Source organism: Mchenga conophoros, linkage group LG7, assembly GCF_057382185.1.
Source record: "Mchenga conophoros isolate Kocher_MC1m ecotype Shallow Benthic linkage group LG7, M_conophoros_male_GT1.1, whole genome shotgun sequence".
NCBI lineage: Eukaryota > Metazoa > Chordata > Actinopteri > Cichliformes > Cichlidae > Mchenga > Mchenga conophoros.
In genome coordinates, this window is record NC_140532.1 from 26,279,090 (window position 1) to 26,303,851 (window position 24,762).

At 43.7% G+C, this 24,762-nt stretch overlaps 1 protein-coding gene across 4 annotated transcripts in view; it reads left to right on the plus strand.

Annotated features, from left to right (window-relative positions):
• Positions 1-24,762, plus strand: part of LOC146570228 (uncharacterized) — a 61,696-nt gene that overhangs the window by 29,384 nt on the left and 7,550 nt on the right. For 2 of the 4 annotated variants that reach the window (XM_085283131.1, XM_085283129.1), the window contains exons 10-35: positions 1,095-1,144; positions 10,308-10,380; positions 11,208-11,320; positions 12,365-12,551; positions 12,906-13,098; positions 13,688-13,768; positions 14,491-14,550; positions 15,281-15,467; positions 15,560-15,653; positions 15,765-15,890; positions 16,626-16,668; positions 16,934-17,045; positions 18,994-19,126; positions 20,541-20,608; positions 20,772-20,826; positions 21,670-21,835; positions 22,109-22,215; positions 22,392-22,535; positions 22,618-22,727; positions 22,807-22,950; positions 23,287-23,412; positions 23,504-23,621; positions 23,773-23,893; positions 24,293-24,423; positions 24,512-24,588; positions 24,662-24,728. In XM_085283131.1, coding sequence (XP_085139257.1) covers positions 1,095-1,144; positions 10,308-10,380; positions 11,208-11,320; positions 12,365-12,551; positions 12,906-13,098; positions 13,688-13,768; positions 14,491-14,550; positions 15,281-15,467; positions 15,560-15,653; positions 15,765-15,890; positions 16,626-16,668; positions 16,934-17,045; positions 18,994-19,126; positions 20,541-20,608; positions 20,772-20,826; positions 21,670-21,835; positions 22,109-22,215; positions 22,392-22,535; positions 22,618-22,727; positions 22,807-22,950; positions 23,287-23,412; positions 23,504-23,621; positions 23,773-23,893; positions 24,293-24,423; positions 24,512-24,588; positions 24,662-24,728 — 2,886 coding nt within the window. The remainder of the gene's footprint in view (positions 1-1,094; positions 1,145-10,307; positions 10,381-11,207; positions 11,321-12,364; positions 12,552-12,905; positions 13,099-13,687; positions 13,769-14,490; positions 14,551-15,280; positions 15,468-15,559; positions 15,654-15,764; positions 15,891-16,625; positions 16,669-16,933; positions 17,046-18,993; positions 19,127-20,540; positions 20,609-20,771; positions 20,827-21,669; positions 21,836-22,108; positions 22,216-22,391; positions 22,536-22,617; positions 22,728-22,806; positions 22,951-23,286; positions 23,413-23,503; positions 23,622-23,772; positions 23,894-24,292; positions 24,424-24,511; positions 24,589-24,661; positions 24,729-24,762) is intronic. The other 2 variants (XM_085283130.1, XM_085283132.1) reach the window with 2 other exon arrangements.

Here is a 24,762-nt window from a genome sequence, read left to right on the forward strand (position 1 = left end):
TCTTCCTTTCCTTCAACAGAATCATCATAGCAAAAATATCTCATTCCACATTCATTAGACTGACATAAATGTTCTTTAAAATTCTTTTTAACCTTTGAAGAGTGTGTCTATGGTCTAGTTACTCTTTGAAAAGATAAGTTAGTGTTGGAAAGAGCTGTCACATGAGCAGTCATAGTGTTGAATACTTGATTGAGACGGTGAAAGTCTTCCATAGTTCTCTCCTGGTCTGATGAAGGAGTGACTGGAACGCATCAGTTACGACATTCCTCCATTCTTAATGAGACTGAGTGGAAGCAGGCCAAAAAAGGTGTGTGTGTGTGTGTGTGTGTGTTGTGATGGTGGCGGTGTTGGTAAGCATTAGCTTTTCTTGGTTTCGGAGGCACTGTTTATATTTTGCATTGTATCCAGGAAACGTGATGATGTAATCAACATCATAACATCATAACAGTTAAATGTAAAACTAGAGGTAGGTGGAAATATGGTTGTGGTATGAGTTCTGTTCCTGTGTGTGTGTGTGTGTGTGTGTGTGTGTGTGTGTGTGTGTGTGTGTGTGTGTGTGTGTGTGTGTGTGTCCAATCCAGATTCTGATCCACTGAGCAAAGGCCTCGAAGGACAGCGGGACATTAAACGAGTATTATACTATTCGACGCTAAGTTAATACAAGCATTCACACTTTAAAAACATACCCGTGCTGAGGCCCAGCTAGCATTAGCACCAGAGCTAGCTGAAAGAGGCCCAGGCTCATAATTCTGCCCTGCTAGGACAGAAAAAAACCTAGCCTTTACGTGTGCCTACCACTGCAGTTTTGTTCCTGACATACAAAACACACACCTTGATCACTTTTCAGTGAAGTGTTTGCACTTCCTGGAACAATGACATCACTTACTTGTTTTCAGAGGCTTTGGAGTTAATGTGTGTGCAATGACTGGCCTGTTTGATCCTACCACCTCATGTTGTTGTTCTCATCACTGATTCACCACCCTCTAAATATAGCTGTGCTCTGTGTATTGTGGATGATATTGTAGCTGGCTGATGCGTTTTTCAAAGCCAGTGAGTGTCCACGCTAACCTGATGGTGTTTTCTGTCGTGTGCAGGAGCAGCAGAGCAGGAGCAGAGAGGCTGGGACAGCGCGCACACTCTGCAGGTGAGCTGCTGTTCAGTGGAGTGACTGTTTCATAGTGTCACAGGCAAGTCTGTCCTATTGTCTCACCTGCATACACTGAACCTGTCAACGTTTTGCGAAGCAGCTGGCTAGATGTGGTGTGCTCATTGCAGGCTCTTGCAGGAGTGAAGTACTGAGACTTTCTGGAGAGTAAGCTAAGGCTCCACCCCCTTAAAACCCTGTTATTTGACAGAGCGGACAAGGGAGCACGGAGACCGAGCAGCTAAGACAAATACACCAGCTCAGTGCCACACTCAGGTCCCACAAGCCCACCTCCTCTCTCCTTCCTGCAGTGCATATGAACATTAGTTTTGCTCTCTGTGGTTTTGGGGTTAGATCAGAGCGGGCCAGGCCGCGGTCTCCTTTGACACCATATAAATCCTTCTCTAATGACTCCTGATGACGCACTGTTTGGTATCATAGAGCTGCAGGTTACAGTGGGAGGCATGGGAACCTTGAGACCTTGCCCTGGGGTGTAATGTCAGAGTCAGGGAGGGACGGAAGAGGGAGGTACAGTACACAGAGCGGTATAGGAGACCCTGCTTTATTCGCTTTCATGTAAAACTTTGCTACCTTGTTGAGAAGATGAGCAGGTCGAGTTTGGAGTCTTAGAGAAACTGCTGGATTTCCATGTGTTTGATTCAGATGTTTGGCACTTTTATTTATTTTCCATAAAAGTGATCATAGGACTTTGAAATGACTTATTGAATCATGTTTGTGCAACTTTCTAAAGGATCCTGGGTTCCACTGTGTCCACATTTGAGTTAGTTTTTGTTTGGGATCAGGTAGCAGGTTTGCTAACCTCTGTTAACAGATCTGTTAATGCAGTTAGGCCAGAGCTGATACAGTCTCACATCTTACACGTACGGCTCGGTGACAAATTAAAGGAAAATCCTGACCCTCTCAACCCTGTAGTGAAGTGACCATCTTTATCACCTTTATTCCACGAGGAAGCTTTTCTGTGCTGATGAGAGTGCTCTCTGCATCCAGAGGACATGAACTTCATCACTGTCTCGGGTTGATCTTGAAGCAATTCCTGCAACAAGTCTTTCTGTCTTCCTCGTATCGTCCCCAGCTGTCGCAGCTTATGGCCGCCCCCTCCCTGAGTCTGGTTTTCCTGGAGGTTTCTTCTGATAAAAGGGAGTTTTTCCTTCCCACTATCACCAAAGCACTTGCTCATAGTGGGTTGTCTGATTGTTGGGGTTTCTCTGTATTATTGTAGGGTCTATACCTAACAGTATAAAGCACCTGGAGGTGGCTGCTGTTGTGATTTGGCGTTATATAAATAAAACTGAATTCAATTGAAAATTGAACCCTGTGTTCTCTTTGTGTGCTCTCTGATGCAGTCTGTAGGAACTCACTCATTTTCGGGTATTCTTTGTTGCCCCCGTGTGGTTTCAGTAGGTATAAAAAGTTCCAGATGTGACCGTCTCTCACTCTGTCAGAGCTGGGTGGTGTTCGGCTGTTACCGTGGTTACCGCTGTGTTTGTGTGCTGCTGATTGGTCACAGGTGGTGCTGATTTCTTGCACTTACTGACTATAAGTTAGCTCTGTGTTGTTGAGAGAGTTCTTTAATTTATTAAAAATGACTTTCATCATGTTATCAGCAACACATGCACACACATGCACACACACGTGTTGTTTTTCAACCAACTTATTCATTATACTGCACATTTTTTTTCCCAAGGTGTACCCAAAGCATTGTGGGAACTGTAGTGTGAAAAAGCAAATACTGAAAATATGAGGCATGCCAGAAATAAATTTGATTTCTTTATTTTTGTAACTTCAGCACGGGAACTGTGTGCTGGTGCAGTGTTGACCGAGCACTCTAATGTCAAGCCTGTTTGTGTGCTCTGTGTGTACATATGTGGGTCTGTGTCACGGGTCTGCATGTGGGTTAACTGTGATTGAAAATGTCCAGTACGTGTGAACGGTTGTGTGTCTCTTTGTGTTAGCCTTGCAACATATTGGGGGCCTGTCCCTGGTGTACTCCTCCTCTCATCCGTTTACAGTGGCATTGACTGCAGGTGTCTGTTTTCCATGTTTACGTCACCCTGATGTGGCAGTGATTGTGCATGTGGGTGCAGCAGCACATATGACATTATCACTCAGCACAGTCACTCAGCACAGGGCATAGTCACTATTTATCCACTTCTGCTGCTCTTATTTGGCTCCTTTGATGGAGGGAGTGGACAGAGAGAGAGGGAAGAAGGCAGTGAGGGAAAAAGGAAGCGGGTGGATAGGAGGGATGGAGAGGGGGCTGGTGTTATAAACAGATGTGTGCAGGAAGTCTCCTCGTCAGAGCTCGCAGGCTGTAGAGGATTACTCTGAGTAGGAGCACACTGATCTGCGTTAGCTGTTCTTTCACTGTTTGTTTAAGTGGATTTGGTTTGGATTCCCTCTTCTCATGTCGCTAATTGGATATACTAACTGTTTTCTTCTTTTGTGAAGTTTTCTCGTTTCACCTCAAGTAAATCAGCTGCCTGTAACTGCACAAAGTTCCAGTTGGAACTTTTTCCTTCGTACTCCTCCCTCGGCTGTTTCCATCATTGCTGCTGTGACAGATTTGCAGTCGGGACAGACAGTGGAGAGCGGGGCGATAGCTGAGCTTTTGCCTGCAGTATGTTTCGCTGTCAGCATGTGTGTGAGACCTGGATTGTTAGAAGCTGAGGGTGAAACTGGCAGCATGTATGAGAGGCACAGGCGAAGGTACAGCTTCTGTGCCAAAGGAGAGCCCACTGTGGATGTGCTGTTGATTAAGGTAGGGAAAAAAGCTGGTGATTTGATGGCTGAGAGTCCTGCAGTCACTCATGGCCTTCATATATGTACTTTAGATACAGTGCTGTGCAGAAGTCTTGAGCCACGCCTCATTTCTTTATATTTTGTTAGGAAATCTGTGCGGTGATTTATAAACATGAACAAACGTCCATGTAAATATATGCATGTTCCGGGGTCCGGGGGAGGCCAGTCCATAACTGATGGTGTTCCACTTTGTGTTTTTCTTTCCAGGAATGCTTTTTTTGCAGTGTGTTTGGGTTCATTGTTGTATTTACATAAAATGAAGCTGCTGCCAGTCAGATTCTTTACAAATGTTTTTACACGGTGGATCAAAATCTGTTGGTACTTTTCTGCATTCATAATTCCATCGATTTTGACAAGATGTCGAACACCACTGGCTGAAAAGCAGCCCAAACCATGACAGAGCCTCCACCATGTTTTACTGCAGACACTCAGTGTTGGACCCTCTGTCCTGCCCTCCTCTGTAGATACACTCAGGGAAATAATTCTGTAATCTCCTGCTGAATTTGTAAGTTTGCTCACTCCCCTTTTTTTTTTTACTTCCCTTTTATGGCAGATTCATTTTAATGGAGAGAACAGAATATGAACAAACAATCCAGAAAAAACATTACATAAAAGTTATAATCTGATTTGCATGTCACTGAATGAAATATTGAAGTATTTGATCCCCTACAGCAAGCAAGAATTGTGGCTCCCACAGATGTGGCACACACATGACAATCAGTGAGTTGCAGATACTGCTGATCTAAACTCTCAGTGTGTATGAAGTAGGGCTGGGCCATATTATACCGTTCACGGTAATACCGGGATAATGTTAGGCAACGATAGGAAAATGAAATATCGCGATAGAATATGAGTAATCCGCGTATGCGCAGTGCCTTTGTTTTCATACGCACATGGCCGATTGTTGAGTGAAACAGATGAACCAGAATTGGTTTGTAAAAATGGTGCAACTTCAGTGATGTGGAACTGGTTTGGTGTTTGTCCGTCAGATACACGACAAAGCACATTTTTTTTGCAGAACATGCAAGCGGCCGTTGTTATTGTCGTATTTGTCAGACTAAGATGCTCTTAAATCTGGGAGTAATCTGGTTCCTAAACTCCGTATGTTTCAGGTGAAACAACACTGCAGCATCACTTAGAGTTAAAAACTGTCTAAATTCTTTCATCTTTAATAAAACGATCAGCATTGCTGCTTTACCAGGTGTAACTATGAAGTTTAACTTCCAGGCATCCATGAAAACAAAATTTATTACATTTAACGGAGTTAGAAGTTAGCAGGAAGCTAGCGGAAGTTAGCTCGCTAGTTTCGCTAGTTACCTAAGCATGATATTGCATGTTCTGACTGAGAGATTTCTGAAAAAATCTCTCAGTCAGTCTGTGCTACGTGACCGCTAGCGACACAGCTACGTTAGCATAACATAAACAGTGAAGCTGGAGGACAAACACTAACACTTTTCCACTTATAAAAGTTAACGCTAAGGTTCCTCATGGTTAGAGACAAATGCAATCGCATGGCAGGATGCTGTAAACGGACCAAACTTCAGTCAGGAGAGCAACTGAGATAATCCATCCACAATACGAGGTTAGTCATTAATATACTGCAACAACATGGGAATAGAGCAGCTGCCAGAGAATTCAACATTAATGAATCAATGGTACAGAAGTGGAGGAAGCAAGAAGAATGAGTTTAATAAAGTTTGATTTATCTGACTGCTTTGTTTCGCTTAATGTGCCTTATAATCCCGTGCACCTTATGGTCCGAAAAATACGTACTGCACACTGCAGTTTAATGTTGCAAAGCACCTCTTTTTAACTTCAGTGGATATTATACATGGTTATGCTCAGGATATGTCAGCCCATTTCTACTGGAAATGCCTTTTGGTTAAACTTTCAGCAAGGAATTTGCATTTGCACTGTTACATTTTTATAAAGCTTTAATGTACATAAAAACCAGCTTCTTGTTTAAGTGAAACTAAATGATAGGTTGTCTTTTTGCGCTAGTAATGTTGTGGAGTTGTATTTTGTCTCGCATCAATTATATCGTCAGTTATATCGTTATCGCAAATTTTCAAATATATATCGTGATAAATATTTTTGGCCATATCGCCCTGCTCTAGTATGAAGGACACCTGTCCACAGAATCACTTTCTCTCATCCTAACTCACACTAAAAAAAATCTAATTTGGGTTGATCAGACCTCTTGCCACAGATTTTCAGTTCAGTTCTTGTGTCATGTAGGGTACCTCAGCCTTTTCCTCCTGTTTCCCTTCATTAAAAATGGCTTCTTGATAGCCGCCCCAAGGGCTGGGGCATATCATACCGTTCACGGTAATACTGGTATAATGTCGGGCAACGATAAGAAAATGAAATATCGCGATAGAATATGGGTAAAACCCGCATGCGCAGTGCTTTTGTTTTTTATACGCACATGCCGGAAAAAGCACGGCGGCGACGGAGAATGAGAAGGGCGAAAGGGGATCGTTAAATGAACCAGAATTGGTTTGTAAAAATGCTGCAACTTCAGTGGTGTGGAACTGGTTTAGCTTTCGTCCATCAGATACACAACAAAGCACTATTTTTGGTAGAGCATGCTAGCTGGCCATCGTTATTACCGTGTTTTTTGGAAAATACGGCACACTTAAAATCAATCCTTTGATTTTTCTGAAAATCGACAGTGCCCCTTATAATCCCGTGCGCCTTATGTATGAATTCTGGTTGTGTTTACTGACCTCGAAACGATTTCATGTCGTACACGACGCTCGAAAATCTGTCAAATGTTTTAGTACGACTTTGCTAAGCTACGAAGCCGCACCGCTTGATGGATTGTCGGAGCATTACGGCTATCGTTGGCAGGAGCCTGGCGGAGTGATACGTACTGTGCTTCAACATAATATTACCGTATTGTGTGTGTATAACCTCTTTTTAAGTTTTGTGGATATTATACATGGTTATGCTGAGGATATGTCAGCCAGTTTCCGCTGGAAATGCCTTTTGGTTAAACTGTCAGCAAGGAATTTGCATTTGCACTGTTAAATTTTTATATAACTTTAATGCAAAAAACGGCTGCTTGTTTAAGTGAAAACACATTGATTTTATTTTTTTTTGCACGAATAAAGTTGTGGAGTTGTAAAGTATTTTGTCTAGTGTCGATTATATCGTCAGTTATATCGTTATCGCAAATTTTCAAATGTATATCGTGATAAATATTTTTGGTCATATCACCCTGCTCTAGCCATCCCTCCACTGAGAACATTTCTGATCATCAGAAATGTTCTGTGCAAATGACTTAAAGTCATGTCTTTAAGAAACGGGATTTTTCCTGTTTCTTAAAGACATGACTTTCAGATACTGTTCGTCTGCTGTTGAAAGTCTTAGACCTGCCAGTTATTTTGAGGGAGAGGGATGTTGTTGATGCAGGATTCTAGCTGCTCAGCTGTCCTGGCTTCTTCTTCTTTGTCTCTTCTTTCTTATCATGATGCTCCAGATGTTCTCAGTTGGTGAGGGTCACAAAAATAACGCCATAGCAGGCCAGGTCGGCCATGCTTTAACAGATGCCATACATGGGTTAGCATTGTTATGCAAAATATGGAGAGTCGTCTAAAAAAGGTGTCATTTGGATGGACTATCTGTTGGTTTAGAACATGTCTATACCTTTCAGCATTGATGGAGCCTTTCCAGATGTGCCTAATTCCTTTGGTCTTCAGTCAGGAGGATGTGGTGCCCATGTTTTCCAAAAACAATCTGGAAGGGTCTGACCTCAGAACAGTTTCCTACTTTGCTTCAGTCCATTTTAAATGAGCTGTGGTCCAGAGAAGAAGGCAGAGTGTGTGCATCATGTTCACTGGCATCTTCTTTGCAAACAGACACATATACGAAAATTTGTGTACATATCACTATGATCAGTGTTTTGGTGATAGTGTGAAATTGCCACACCCACAGCCTTTATGCTGTCACAGAGAGTAACACAAAGCATGGTTTGCATTACAGTTTCTCTGTTTTTACTCCTATGCACACAATTTTCAGAGCAATAGAACTCCAACTTCTACTTTGGTGATGCAGAAATGAAATCCTGCTGCCGGGGGCTGGTTTGGCTTGCTTCTTACGTATCAGCTCTTCCCAGCAGAGATGAGAGAGCAGAGCAGGCTTTGTGACAGCCCCCAGCATTAGATGACAGCACTGCTGTTAACACACAGCATCTCAGCTGTGTCAGCTGTCCTGAGAGATGATCTGTGCAACTATGAGAGAAAGCGCTCCGTGCTCCTGATACAGATCTGTGTTGTGGTAAAGTGTCAAAAACTGTGATGCTGATCATGCTGATTAAGAAACAGTCTATTACTGACAGAATGTAACAGACTGTAACAGCTAATAGTCTATCAATGTCAGTAGTGTATCAATGCTGCGATTGTCCTTTATTAACTTTTAACTAACAGCATCTGCTGCAACTGGTTGGGAGCGAGGGGAGAAAAGACAAGAAAGACAAGAAAAAGGAATGTTCTTTCTCAGACTCACTGAAAGCATTAGATGATTCAAATCAGCTGGACAGATCGCCAATCGACATACACAAACATATGTTTTATTTGGCACAGGTAAATTATTCAAGCTCATTAAACTGGGATAGAACAGTTCACATGCTTCATACATTTCATTAAATGTACTTATCTCTGGTGATTTAAAGTGAGTGTTCACTTTAAATCAAGTGTGCACCCTCCAAACAACTGTCCAGCATATGCTGCATGGGTGCAGAGTGACAAATGCTGCCTGTTGTCTCCTACATGTTGGAGAGCTGCTCTTTTGTGTGGATCTTTTTCTGCAGCATGTTGACAATAGACAGTGCAGGAAACATGGAGCTAAGACAACAGATCCATTGAGACAGTCGTCAGCGAGACAAAGGAGTCATTGGCTTTACTGATTAACCATCACACAACTAAATATGAGATCACTGCGATGGCCCAGCCTACAGCAGTGACAAAAGTAGTAGGAGTTACACAATTCATTGCTTCACTCACATTAATATCCAGCCCTTAGACTTCAGTCAGCCTTTGTCTAAACACGCACATTTATCTTAAAGATGATATCAGAGAAGAGAGGTCTTTGTGGTCTTTTGTTCAGTCCGCCATCGTGCAGTTTTACAGTGATTATTTCTGTACCCTAAACACAAAACATACAATTGTGACTTGTACATTCCATCAGAAGCCACGAGTATAAAGAAAGTCTGTCAAGTTCTTCCACACCAAACTCTCTCATGTCTTTACGGGCTTTGCTTTGTGCACTGTTATGCACTCATTTTGGAACAGGAAGGGACCATCCCCAAACTGTTCCCACAAAGTTGGGAGCATGAAATTTCCAAAATGTCTTAGTATGCTGAAGCATTAAGTGTTCCTTTCACTCGAACTAAGAACTAACAGCCCCACAACATAATCGCTCTCCACCAAACTTCACAGTTGGCACAGACAGACAAGTACCGTTGTCCTGACAACCGCCAAACCCACACTCCTCCATCAGACTGCCAGATGGAGACGTGTGATTCATCACTCCAAAGAACACTTCTTTGCATTGTGCTATTTGATGTAAGGCTTGGATGCAGCTGATTGGCCGTGGAAACCCATTCCATGAAGCTCTTACTGTTTATGAGCTAATCTGAAGGACACATGAAGTTTGCAGGTCTGTAGTGATTGACTCTGCAGAGAGCTGCGGACTGTGCACTGTGTACCTCAGCATCCGCTGACCCTGATCTGTAGTCTTGCGTGGCCGACCACTTCACGACTGAGTTGATGTTCCAGTCAGTCCCACTTTGTCATAAGTTCACTGACAGTGTGGAATGTGGAATATTTAGTAGCAAGGAAATTGCTACTAAACTGGTCAGCTGGATGGCCCAAAACATTAAAAATCTAAAGACATATGCAGGCTGGAAAAGTGTTGTCCCGGAGGGATGTTGAGCAGTTCAGAGCAGCTGATGTTTGAACAATTGCAGAATTGCACCCTAGTAAAGGAGCCTTCCTACATCGGTCTTATGTTACACTGGACTGCTGTGTGTGTGGAACAATCATTCTCTATGTGTTGGATCAACATGTAACACACAGATGCAGCACACACAGTACGTGGGTGAACGGCTGTTGTCATCAGTCACGCGTGGATCCCGTGTTTGTGTGTGACAGTGTCATATTGTGTCACCTGAGAACACTCAGAGAAAAATTCTGCAAAGAACTGAGGATGACGCTTAGTTCTTCATCCTTGTTTCGGAGCACAATGCTGTGTGCTCAGCACAGAGAACTTTACAGGAAAACTCATGTACTGCAAACAGCAGCCTCATTCTGCTTTCTCTCCCTCTGTGTTTCTTTGTTAGATCCAGAGAGAAAGCCATGTGCTCTGTCCTGTACAGCCCAGTCTTGAACACAACGCAATAACACCATGTACAGGTAAGGCTTACAGACTGTCAATCCACTTATTTTGAAAGGAAGTAACCAGATCTTAACACCAGTTTACCTGCTACCAGTACAGCTGAGCAGAACCCTCAAGAACTCGTATTTAATGTGCTGTAAAATGTGATGGAGATGTGTGGAAACACTTATAATAGTTCCACTGTAATAAGCACGGCTCAAGCTATTTCTGTTTAATTCCATAGTAACATTTGAATCAATCAAACATAAGGAAGAGTGATGATCGCCTGCAAACACTTGAATCAGGGCTGCAAAATGCAAAACCATGTAATAACACGTGATTAGCATTTTGTAGGCTTGAAGGTGGTTTTAAATGCGTTTTGAGTCGAAACACTGATTTCACTGCATCTCTGATGAGGTTCTGTAACGAAAACTTTGCATTAAAATGGATTATTTTATTATTTAATGATAATTTGAGTAGAGTTATCAGTAGCAAAAACCAAAGATTGTTATTAATACATTAATTAGATTATTTAAATAGAATATTTGTATGAATGTAAACACTCACTGAGCCACATGGTACAATTCAGAACATAAACTTTCATTTATTATTGCAGTAAATTTAAAGCTTGAGCACTTAATGTTCGCTTATTTATTTAACCTTTAAACTTTATCAGATAAAGTGTGCTTTCACACACCAACCACAGAGAAACAGGCAGGCTGTTTCTCTGTGGTTGGTGTGATATGAGATAAACTTCCTTTCTACCAGCGCTATAGCATGCCACAGTCTCTAATGTGACAACTCATGTTGTCTTTCGCTCACTCAGCAGGAAGTGATTGACCGTCCTCCTCCTTCTTCTTCACAGATATTCACACAGACCGAGGAACGTGTGTGTCACTGTGTTTGGTGCAGGGAGAGTCGGCGGTGGAAGATGGCCTGAACGTCACTCCTGAGCTGGATGATGGTCTAATTCACAAGGTACACACACACACACACACACACACACACACACATAGACTTTGTGAAATACCACATTAACTGTTGAGGAATTACAGACATTTCTATGCATAGTCCAAAGTTTCAGAGGCTCAAACCTAATTAATCAAACATGATTTTAATTAAAAGAATGAATGAATTTGTAGTGACTGCTTGAAGTTTAGCACCCAAGAACATCACCAAATGCTGTGTTTCCTCCTTTAACATCCTCTGCCAGGACTGTAGAGCAGCTGCTGTTTGTGGGTCTTTATCTTTCACTTCTATCTTCTGTAACTTAAAAGCATGTTAAGTTGAAATCAGGGTACTGACTTGGCAATTGACGAATACGTCGCTTCTTTGCTTTGAGAGGCTCTTGGGTTTTTTGGGAGCTTTTGAGTGCAGACAATTGAGCTTTGAAGTGCAGTGTTTATCCTGCTGGAAGCAGCCATCAGAAGACGGTACACTGAGGTCATACTGGGATGGACACGATCAGCTGCGATAGCTCGACTTATAGATCCCACACCCATACACCACCAGCCTCAGCCTGAGCCACTGACACTGGGCAGGAGTTTACATCAAAGTCTGACCCCGCCACCTGAAGGAAATCCAAACTTATCAGACCACACAACGTGTTTGACATTTGTATGAAATAATGTTGCCGCGTGTTCATAATCAATGCTCTCCTTACTCCCATAACCACACACGCACGCACACATACAAAATATCAGCAGTTTTGGTGCAGCAGAACTTCTCTGCTGTCACAGAGAAATATTTGGAGCTGGTCAGAGTGTGAGCAGTGACTCATTTTTTCTGGAAGAGGCCTTTTCCACCAGCTTTTCTCATAATCCTCCACAGACCACATTCAGCTCTTTCCCTGAGAACGTTTTCTTACAGGGCCCTTTCAAATCACTCCAATGCCCAGCTTCTAAAATATCCTATTATCCTATATTAAAAATCTACTACAGTGTGTGTGTGTCTCAGTGCCCTAGCTTTGTGTTTGTTTACATCTTTGTAAAATCCACCTCACATTTCTCCCCTTCTCTCCAGCCTGAGGCTCCTCAGACTGGTGTTGGGCACATGGACAGCCAGGCCTGTGGCGCCCACTCCTCCACTAGTAATGCACTGATGCAAGAAGCTGTCAGTCCCAGCAAAGCAGCTTTGTCAGTGGACACATCTGGCGCTGTGTCCCCTCAGAGCTCCACACTGTCCTGGATGTCAGAAACGGAGGACAGAGGTAAAGCACACAGTGATACCTGAAACTGTTATTTCCTTGAAGAAGTTAATAATTACAAGCTCTTTGGCATGTTCTACTTCCTGTCTGTCTGCCTGTGAGCTGATAGTAAATCTGTCTGTTGCTATGCACAGTAGATCAGGACAGATTTCACTGAGGTCACAGACACAATGAGCTTCTGGTGAAATCCAGCGAAACATCCCATATTCTCAGCATTTACTTCAGAGTTAGAACATTAGTCATTAGTATTTGTAGTAACTGTTTGAACGATGTGCTGGGTGTGTTGCATGTGTCCTGTTACGTGTTCATTCTTAACCGGTGAGTGGTTGTAATATTTTTTTCTGACATACATCTGAGGAGGAGGAGGAGAAAGAGGAGGAGAGGTAGAGGGAGGAGGCGATGAAGAAGAGAAAAAAGACCAGCTTCCAGAAACTCCAGTGTCATCAGCCGTCTTGCGCACATCCAGTCGCTCCTTGTCTCCGTTGCGTCGCCATAGCTGGGAGCCGGGCAGGACCAACACAGCCACACACATGGAGCTCTCACAGAGCAGGTACTGGAACCTCGGGCTGTTCTGACACCGAGCCACTAAAGGACCATCTTCTAAGTAAAAAATATGACCCTCTGTATAGTTGTGCTGTCTAAGGAGGTCTTTCCATAGATGTGAATGCTAAGATGCAGCTTTGTATCAAAGCTGCATGTTAGCATTGTGGAGGCCTTCTTGGTTGGACTAGAACAACATCTGTGGCTTTGGCATCAGTCAGTTGTGCTGTCTAATGCTCGGGTAGCCTTGAAATTGTGCTTTGTTGTGCAGCTTAAGCCTTGTATCGGGTCAGAATCTGTCTCATTTGGCTTTTAAAACTTTATTGATGGGTCTCCTTGTTCACACACTTGGTGTCAACACGAGAACAGATGCTCCGCTCCCAACTTTATTGAAAAATCCTGCTGACGTCAAATGCCAGATTGGCTGATATTTTTCAAAACACAATTGCATTCAGAGTTCGTTACATGAACTGCGTTTGCAAACAGTAAGTGCAAACACAGCAGCCGAGCATCTGCTCCATGTCGAGCAGCAGGAGAAATTAAAGCCAGCTTCCACATCTTTGTTCACGAGTGTATCTTCCTCCTGTTGTCATCAACAGTCCGCCTGCCCCTTCCTTCAGCTCACTGAAGACCGTTTCAGGAGAGGTGAAACAAGCCAAGACCCCTCTCCACAGAAGAAGGTAACCCCGTCTTCCATGACCTGCTTTATTCACGCCTGCCTCTGTTTCCTTGCAGGGCCACATACTTTTTCTTTTTGTGCGTCTAGGCTGATATTTCTGTGAGTCGTGTTTCACACATTCAGAAACAGCTGAGAAATGACTGATTTACTGATGAAAAGGACAGCACGTATTCAAATGTGAGGCAATGTCAAGAACCTTAAACTGAGTTGTTAGAGTGTGAGTGCAACACCGCTATTCCTCACAGCAGCCGAATCAGGCTTGCATTCCTGCCTTCTTACTAGAGTGCAGCCTCAGCCTGCTCACACGGCATACACAGACACTCCCTGGCCCAAGCATGGCATCCAGTGGAAAAGTCATCAGCGCAGTGAGAGCAGCAGGTCAGCAAAGTGTGCTGAGACTGAGGTGGAGATGGAAAGATTCCCTTAAACTCTGGCTGTAGTGCTGAGATGTATGATTATTACCTCTGTACAGTATTTTCTGCATTGAGTTGTGCAGTTCAGGCTGTGTTGCTGTGATGTGAGTCCAAGTGTTATGAATTAAAGCAATGTGCCAGTTTTCAGACAAACTTAAATTAACAGCTTAGACACATCTTTCTCACCACAACACCATTATCATTAATTCTTGTTTTAATACACCCCTGCCATCAAACATCTTCTCTTTCTTTTCTTTGTTTTTCTTTGCATGTTTCTCACAATTCGTCCCCCATCTGTCCATTTCTCCAGTATGAGCTGGTGTCCATCCAACCTGGTTTTTCCTGATCAGGAGCAAATAGACAGCAGAAGGTAAATGGCAGAAGTCAACAGTAATACACAGATATTGTTTCGTTTCAACAGCTCTTCGATAGAAGAGCGACTTAAAACCTCTGACTATGATGTAAGACGAGCACAGAGAAAGATGACACAACAACATACCAATGCGCATTATGAAATGAGGTCTGGTTAGACGTGTGGTTCAGCCTAGCAGGCTGCTGTGTGCTTTGTGGCTGCACCCTGCTTCTCTCTCTCTCTGCTCCAGGTGCCAGCCTCCTTTCTCTTGTGGAGCCGGTGCACAGCTTTTCCACCCAGACACTTTATTCTTATTCCACTCTCTGCCCAAGTCTTTTGGTGAAATATAACAATTTGGGGGTTCGTCCAGGATGTAAAAACAGTCAAACCCATCCATGGTTTACCCCACCTCTCGCCCTATGACAGCTGGTCACCAACGACACTGGTGTATAAATCAGGATTGTGCATGCATGGATGGATGGATAGAACCTGGACATGAATACGAACCGGAACTAAATTAAAAGAAAGTTGGCAGAAAGTCCTGAAAGGCTATAAAAGTATAAAAGTTGTAAAATAATAACTACTCAGCATAGCACACTTACTATGAGGAGACAGACACAGAGCAGAGCACTGGTTTTATACTACAGTATTGAGTGATAAGTGGAGGAGCCGTGCACATCACCAGCAGAAAACAGTGTGCCACCTGAGTCAGGAAACATGGTCCTACTTCATTTCTCCTTTCATCCAGCCACAGTCTAGAAAGTCTAGAAGTGGGCACAGAAGTGGTGCAGGACCAGACACAGTGTGCCAGCATCAGTGATCAGGAGGTGGTGGCTGCAGGCAGGAGTTCACAGGTGGAGAGCCTGGACAGGGGGTCTCTGGCCTCCCTAACCGAGGAGGAGCAGGAAGGAGACAGCAGCAGCATTGATAGCCAGGTGTGTCCTCTTACTTTTTTTTTTTTTGCTTTGTTATTCGATGAGAGGACGGATTTATATACTTGTCATTTTCATTTCTTGTGTGTTGTTAGACATCATTGATTGTCAGCTGTCCTGCCATCTTTCATCATCCAACTCTCACCAAATCCATCTCCATGGTCACCGTCACTCAGCGGGACGTACAGGGTGAGTCTCTCAGTCCTCTGTCTCTGCCTCTCGTTTGTTCTGAGAAGTAAAGATTCTCGACGTTCTCCGCTAAGATTCTTTCATCCTGCTGCACCCATGAATACCTTTTAGCGAGTGGGTTTCCTCCATCAAAGCGACGAATCAGCTTCTCTGTCAGTATCTCTCCGCTCCTCCCAAAAACTAGACGCTTCTTTTCCATTGGCTCTTCCTCCAGTGATGAGGAGGAGGAGGGAGGGAGTAAGTATGAAGATTGTCCCTGTAGTGTTCCCTCTGTCAGTCTGGTGTCCTGTAACACTGACCATCAAAGCAGTTCAAATGTGTCGACCCATTGCTGGACCCCACGTGTTTGTCTTCAGAAGCCTAAACTAATAAACTAGTCTGTGTAAGTGTGACGAGTGTCTCCCTTTCAGTGTGCCGTGTTCAATGTGACCTAAACCTCTGACCAGCTAGTGCATTAACATTACTTTCAGGTGGTTCTTTTACTAAAACAGTGTTATTGTCGTAATATTACCCATGACAAAGTATGAAGGGAATGATTGATTGTTTGAGCAGCCGTGCTGAAGGCTGCTGCAGGTGAGACACTTACACAGAGCACATAGGATGCAGTCTGTAAACACGAAGCCGCCCACAGAAAAGGTAAGGCAGGCTATCAAGGAACTGCTGACATCTGAAAAACAGTATGTAGCTGTGCACGTTTATTTTTCTTACGGTACTCCTGCCAGTGATACAGAGCACGGCACTAGTACTGACTCAGCACATCTGCCAATGTCTTTGGTTAACTTTGTGTTTAGTCATTTTATTAGGGTTAGAAGTGCAATGGAGTTCATCAGTCATCACTTTTGTTGTCGTGTCAACCAATTACTAAAAGCAGGCTTTGCTTGGTAACTGTGGCGTTGAAGACATTGCTGTGCAGTTCAGACTACAGCTGTGTTGTCCTGATCAAATGATGATTGTCGTCTTTGCCTCATGCAGGTGTGAACTCATTCTGCAGTCACTCTGGGTCACTGGCATCCAGGTAGGAAGAGAAGCTAATAAATCTTTTTTTCTCTGCTTCACTTTTAAAGCACATCATACTGAAGAGATGCAGCACAGGCTGCATGTAACTGAGTGCATGGCACGCTGATCCTGTTGGGTTTTTCATTTGAGTTTGTTATTCTGTTTCTTCAGGCCCATGATTGTAATGTTAATGGGTTTCAGTTATTTGAGAGAACAGGAAAACGTTTGCTGATATAAATAGAAATGAGCATTGTGCCTTTGAAAGTTCCCTTTGTGTTGTTCAGTATTTCAGAGGATGAGCCAGGTCCCCTGCAGAGCGAAACTGAGGGAAAAGGAGGGCCTAAAATTGGTCGGAGATTCAGCTACCTCCGCAACAAGATGAGCAAGAAAGTCAAGGTGAGAAATGTTTACACACAGGATGTGATGCAGCCACTTCTTCTTTTCTAACACTCTGACGTATGTTTGGAGATGACTGTAGAGCGTAACGCTGATGTGTCCATGTGTGTGCCCTGGCTGATAAAAACCAGGGTATTTCAGTTATATTCTTTATTTTTGCAAATGTATTGAAATGATGAATTTTTCCATACTTTGTCAGGTGCATGAAGTATTCAGCACAGGTGAACATTTGACTGTGTTCACTGTGTTTTTGGGTAATGAAGCATTTAAAACACAGCATGCCAAACTTTGGTGGCTGTAGCTCAGGATGTTAAGCAGGTTTTCTGCTAATCGCGCGGTTGGTGGTTCGAGCCCTGGCTCCTCCAGTCTGCAGGATGAAGTGTCCTTGGGCAGGATACTGACCCCATGTTGTTCTCTGGTCCAAATGTGATTAATCGTTGGAATTGTGAATGGGTGATATATAAAGTAGTTCTAAAAGCAGCAGTCCATTGTAACTGCTCGCAGTTGGAGCTGTCAGACTGTTTGTTTGCGGGCAGTTCAGCATAGCGCTGCAGACTGTCTGCATGTTGTATCTGTCAAAGGGGGAAGTGTCAAAATTCTGTGGGTTGCTGCAGAGAACACAGATGTCATGAAAGACAACTAGTTTGTAATGAAGTGAAACCAACTGTCTGTTCTTCATGCAGGCTTTTTGATAGTTTCTTTTTTTTAAGTCACAAAGAGCTCCATTGTGGCTCTCTTTCTTCTTTAAGTGAACTTTTCCGCCATGATTCCACCTGTACAGAGTCTTCACTGTCACTCTGCATGCTGGACTGCACACAGCCATGTGTGTGTAAGTTGTGTACTCTGTGACTAGGGATGCATACAAACTGACCCAAATATACCTGCAATATTTAAAGTTTTGTTTGTGAGTGGACTGGAATTTTTCTCATGGTTAGCAAAAATACACCAGATACTAATATAGTGCTTTGGACACCCGGACTATATGATGACTATATGATCTGATAATCAGATGATCTGTGGCTTGTAAGCCTGGCTGGGTCATACAAGCACAGTCAGGCTGACCCCACTGCAGCTACTTGTGGGCTACTGTGGTGAAGTCAGTGTGACGATAGTTTGTGGTTCACTGCAGAGCTGTGCAGTTACAGGTCTGCACATCAAAGCCGTGCGTGGGATGTTGTGTAAAATGGAAATAAAAATGCAGTGCAATGACTTACAAATCTTACAAATCTCTTAAAGTCATGTTTTATTCACAATAGAAGACAGAAACCATATCAAGTGTTTAAACTGAGATATTTTTATTATTCCATGAAAAAATCGAATAGTAAAATGTTTTTGATGTGCTGTGTTTGCCTTTTATCACAGGATGATACAGGTTATATGCCAAATATCAGTGTGGACACAGTGGCATTTGTTGGCATTTGTTAGAGGTAATTAGTCTGAGTTCAGACGAGTTTAATGTGACTCATTGTGCATTTCTCGTACGCAGCAGACCCCCTACCCAAAAAACCAAAGAGGGAACTGAATTTAAATAAAGTTGAAGTGAAACCAAATATTCAAATAAATGAATAACTGCACTAAAACTGAGACGTAACAATACAAAACCCTGCTGAAACTGTTAAAGGAAATCTGAAGCCAAAAACAGGAACGAAGTGTGACATCATACATCTCAGAAAAAGATTTATTTTTATCTAATGCCATCACATACGTTATGGTAAAATAGTGGCTTCATCAAGACGGACAGAACTCTGCAAAACAACCAGACAGACAGCAAAAGAGGAACTGTGTGTGTGTGTGTGTGTGTGTGTGTGTGTGTGTGTGTGTGTGTGTGTGTGTGTGTGTGTGTGTGTGTGTGTGTGTGGGCATGCAGAAATGAACAGTGCACTATCTCAATTCAAAGGAATGAGAAATGTCAGGTTTTGAAGTGTGTTGGTGTCTTTGCTGTTTTCAGGACAAGGAGAGGAGGGGGGAGGGTAAGCAAGAGAGCAAAGCACGAGAAAAGGCCCCCCTGTGCCCCCCCGGCTCCACGCTGTGTCAGCACAGCGGCAGACTCCTGTGCAATAAGGAAACGTTCTCCTGCAACAGTAAGGCCCTCGTAGCGCTGTCTTTCTGACACGTGCCAGCTCTCTTACTCTCCTGCTGCATTTCTGCTCTTTCCTTCCTGCTTTTTATTTCACCTCCAGTCTGGGATCACCACTTCCTCTTCTCCGTACTTCGTTATCTCCATGCGTTTTCACACCTTTGATAACACCATCATACTGCTCTGTGTAATAATGCTGTAGTTGTTTACATAGAAGTGGTTAGTCGTGATTAGTAGTGGTTAATAGTCTGGGCAGTCATCAGACAGCAACAGGGTTCTGTGTGGCTTGTGCTTGGTCCTCCTCTGCCTGTATGGTTTTTCACCCACAGTCCACACAGCTGCTGGGCTTGCTGTGGTAGGATCCACTCTGTACTTGTTTGGCCTTTAATAACAGGAACAGAACCAGCAGACCTCTTTTGTACCCCAGCCTTTACAGACAGAGCTGACTGGACAGTATTTGTGGAGTTGCAGACTTGAAGCCTCAAACTGAAGGAAAATACTCAGGGTAAGATGATGGAAGGTGTTGCAGGTACAAAGAAGCTGGAAAACTGAGCAAAAGAAAAGGTTAAAGCTGAGTGGGACAGTCCGGAGGAGGCAGCCAAACCTGGGGACAGAACCTGCCAGTTTTTCTGGCGGATGATTTTATGCTTGTTTCTTTATGGGTTTAGTTTTTCAATCATCAGCCATAAAAGGCTGATGGAGTACTGTTGTAAGTGTGTGGACGGCATGGATGCACAAGTGTGTGAATGTGATGACTTCAAAACGAGGCGAGGTATGAGTTTGACATTGATAGCATAGGTGTATCTGCCTGGAGGCTGAGGGGTAGCACTGACCAGCGCTGGTATTTCTTCTTCCTGTGAGCTGGACTGAAGCCATGGCAGCAGTCACTGCCTTCTGGTTTCTTTGCCTTTGCACGCAGAAGAGAAGAGTGTCAAAGGATGTTGTAGTGTTAAAGAGACGGAAATATCAAGGCTATAGCTGAATAGTCCAAAACTTCCTGTTCCACTTCACGGTGACCTTGATGGAGAAGGTCATGAGGTCAAGGAAGAGTGTTAAGGAGAATTTCCGAGGACCAATGAAGAGAAGCACGGTGCTTAGAGGCTCCAGCTGCACTCAGACTTCCTAAGAGAGTGATGCTGATGATGAGGCTCCTCCTTAGTGAACCCACCACAGTACATCCAGCTATGAAGTGAAATATAGCATGTGTGTCAGAAACGCTGCTGCAGAGATGAGCCACTGTAGCTCCTGACATTATGGCAGCTGTAAGAATAAAGCATTGCATAAATGTATGTGACCTGCCCTCTAAAGTGCTGTGAGGTCAGTAAGACATTAAAGTATGTGAGATGAATGTGGCACCCTGTGTGTGTGTGTGGTTGGGGGTGAATACACTAACATAGCTGTTTCTGTGCTGCCTGCAGACTGTGGGGTCCTCGTCAGTGACAGATCCACGGAGAGCCCGTCTGTCTGTGCAAAGAACAGAATAAAGGTAGGTATGGTACACAGACTCATGATGAATGTGTTACCATCAGGAATAACTGTAGATGAACAGCTAAACCACATGTTCTAATTTAGAGGTGAGGTATAAATCCATCATAAATGTATTTTACAAGTCTTCTTTAAGTTTAATCTGTCATGTTTGTCTCTATCAGCAAGCGGCGGTGCCAGAAGGCGTTCCTGGGTCGTCTGTTAACACGAGGAGTAAAAGTAAGAACACATGGAGAACTTTACAGAGGAGACACAGGGGAGCGAATCAACTAAAGCTAAAGACACTTTCAAAGAATCCTTTATATCAATCCGTCTAAAAATTCCCAGTTTCCCTCAGATTTGACTGGTGATTTTATCTGTATATGTCCTAGTGACCATTAAAATAAAGCTGTGGGTCTCAAGTCATTCATTTAGATACAGGTGCTTTAAAATAACTGCACAGCTGTGTTACTAAGAAAGCTGCTGAGTTTGAATCTATTCCACCACTCCCATGATCAGCAGAAGCCCATTAGCAAAAGAAGAGAGGTTTCCACGTTCTGTCGGTGCCGCACAAACGCACACTGTCCGCACTGCAAAGTGCAACACAACGTTAATGTACACATGTACTTGAAGACAAATTCCTGTCTTCACTCAGTGCTGTTCCTCTGTCAGGATAGAAAAAAGGTCCAGCTGTCACTCCAAAGCCAGCGTACAGTGATGGCACAAACACAGAACAAGCTTATGATTGAGTGCAGCATGTTTGACTTTTTACTCAGTTTGTAAAAGAGCAAGTCAAATAAGGACACTGGGAGGTAGCAATGCAGCATTTCTGAAGGAGCTTTAGTTCTCATCGAACTAAAGCTCTAAAGCATGCTTGCAACTCAGACCTGAGCAGACGGAGCACACGCAGAGAGAGGGAGCTGCTTTTGATTGGTAGACAGAGCTTCTGATGTCCCAGCAGTTCCACTGATAGACACCTTCTGGCTCATAGTATGAAGAAGAGAACTACAAAAGAACTAGATTGCTGCTTTTTAATGAGCAAATAATCAAATTCATTTTCTGTTTTGATATATTTTTATCTAGCTACATCTTCTACATCATCGCTGTCGTCAAGGTCCTCATCGTCACGTTGGTCAACAGTAACAATGCCCAACGACCACCTTCCTATGCTGTCTCCGAGAAGAAACCGCAGAACCTTCAGCCCTCACAGCAACCTGGCTAAGAGCATCTCCATTAGCAACATACCATCGTAAGACGTTACGACTAATTAACTTTGTTTCTGAAAATTCCCAGTTAGCTCTAAACGTCACGTGTACACACGAGCACAAGTGACTGTCTCAGCACTGAGCACACATGCCGTCGCTCGATGTGCTCTTCACAGACGTGAAGACGGGTTTTTCTGTTCTTGTCACTAGAACTAGTGGCAGCTCCAAAGGCGTCATATTGTTCTTGCGACTATGTGATGTATGTAGAAAGCAAAGCCATTAAAATCCTGCTCATCTTCATAGTTTTGTTCCTTCAGGTTAGACGATGCTGCACTCAAGCGCCTCAAAGTGCTGTCCCAGTCCACCGACTCTCTCCATCAGGGGAACAAAGTCAACGCTTCAACTGAGTCTCTCACTGATGAAGGTAGAACACAACACACACACACACACACACACACACACACACACACACACACACACACACACACACACAGTTTAGATTCAAAGAATGATGGTTTGAGCTGCTGTGTGTGTGTGTGTGTGTGTGTGTGTGTGTGTGTGTGTGTGTGTGTGTGTGTGTGTGTGTGTGTGTGTGTGTAGGTACTGAGATCACTGAGACCCAGCTGATGGAGTTTGAAAATGACATTAAAGATCTGGCAGCTGATTCTTGGAGCGGCATGGTGGATAAGAAGTTCTTGAAGTCCCTGAAGAAAGATGAAGTGAAGAGACAAGATGTCATTTATGGTAAACTGTGCTGTGACTCAGTGGGGAGTGACAGACTGCTGTCGGGGCCAAACATGGAGATAAGAGTGTTTTCTCTGCACAGAGCTGTACCAGACGGAGGTTCACCATGTGAGGACTCTGAAGATTATGTCGGAAGTGTATCACAAAGGCCTTCAGAAGGAGTTGCAGCTTGATCTTCAAACTCTGAACAAGGTGATCAAAGAGCAATTTCACCCGTCGACACGCTTGGGTACACACAGTATAACGACCTGTCTGTCCAACATTTCCCTAGATTTTCCCTGTTTTGGACGATCTCTTGGAGTTCCACACAGAATTCCTCTCATTGCTCCTGGAGAGAAAAAGAAATGCATCAACCGAGAGACAGAAAAGCAACAACTTCCTCATCTGCAGCATTGGAGACATCTTAGTTAAACAGGTGAGACGAGGACACGAGGAGGGTGTATGCGTGCGTGTCAGTGGTAAATAAAGTTGAAATAAATCCATTTCTGGTGGCCCTTACACTCCTCGTGTGTGTGGAGTGTGTGCTGTTGTCTTTTAGTTAAGTTCAACTCTAAGATATCTGTTTGGAAATCAGGGGTGTCGTTTGGTAGTGTCAGTGGTTGCAGTAAAGATCATGGCAGTCTTTCCATTAAGTTGCAGTTCTTTTGAGTTAATGGAAGAACTACAATATTCACAGCATGTTATGGAAAGCGCTGAATTTGCTTCCACCTTAAATGTGTTTACTTTCTTTTTTGTGACTTCTTAAATTCAGTTTTCAGGCTGCAGCTCTGTCCGCATGACAAAAGTTTATGGCAAGTTTTGCAGTCGCCACAACGAAGCCGTCAGTCTGTACAAAGAACTGCACGCCAAAGATAAACGCTTCCAGGCTTTCGTCAAGGTCAGAGCTGCTCTCTGTACACGCAGCACATCAGAGGACCTCACCTGCACTGTCTGGGATCTATGCATGACCTCAGTATCTTTGTGTGCAGAGAACAATGAGCAGCAGTGTTGTGCGGCGGCTCAGCATCCCAGAGTGTATTTTGTTGGTGACTCAGAGGATCACCAAATATCCTGTTCTGATCCAGAGGATCCTTCAGCACACCAAAGGTAAGAATGAAGACCCGTGGCAGCATCCACCGAGTCAAGCGCAGCTTTCATTGTTCTTCAAACATCACCTAAAAACTGTGCGGTGACACTGCGTCCAACATCTTTCCTCAGAACATAATTCATCCTAAACTCTTTATGAATCTCTGAACAGAGTCAGATAAGGAGCACGGCTTGGTTTCTGACGCGCTGCGCCTTGTGAAGGAGCTGATTACGGCTGTGGATAATAAAGTCAACCAGCAGGAGAAGAAACAGCGCCTGAAGGAGGTGTACAGGTACTCAGTAGTGTCAGTGATGGAGTTTGCCTACTCCTGGATCAGCTGATCACGTGGGTCATCAGAGCAGTTCATTCCTCCAGACAGTCGCCTCCCTGCCCACTCTTAGCTCAGAGCGCTCCACAAACGCTCCCAAACCAACGCCTGAAGTATACGTTACACAATGTCAACTGATGAACGCTGAATGATGAATAAGCTTAAAGGCTGGCTGATACCTGGGCTGTACCTTCCACATATATACCACTTTTCTAGTCGTGCTGACTGCTCAGAGCAGTGCTGATGTTCAGCCTGTGTTTTACTCTCTGCATGTAGTTTTAGATTTTTTCTGTAAGCTTAGCTTGCAGAAACAGCAGTGCTCTTAAATGTGCCTGAGTGTAAACCTTTAATGTCTCACTGCAGTCGCACTGACAGTAAGTCCATCATGAGGATGAAGAGTGGTCAGATGTTCGCTAAAGAGGACCTGATCAGAGGGAGGAAGCTGCTGCACGATGGAGCGCTGCAGCTGAAAAACTCTGCAGGAAGACTCAAAGGTTCATCACATTTGCATCTTTGGACCAAACCTGACGTGAATTTATTCCGACTGGAGCTCGCTGTAATATTTGTTTCTGTGTGTTGCAGAAGTCCACGCCATGCTCCTGACAGATGTGCTGGTCTTTCTTCAGGAAAAAGACCAGAAATATGTATTTGCCTCATTGGTAAGTTTGGCACTCGGCACATACATAAGATTGTACCCAAGGATTCGGTTTGATTTGGAGCCTTTGTTCCCAGGACCAGCGCTCCACGGTCATCTCCTTACACAAACTCATTGTAAGAGAAGTGGCAAATGAGGAGCGAGGTCAGTCTCCTTCCTTCTCTCACATCTTTTGCGG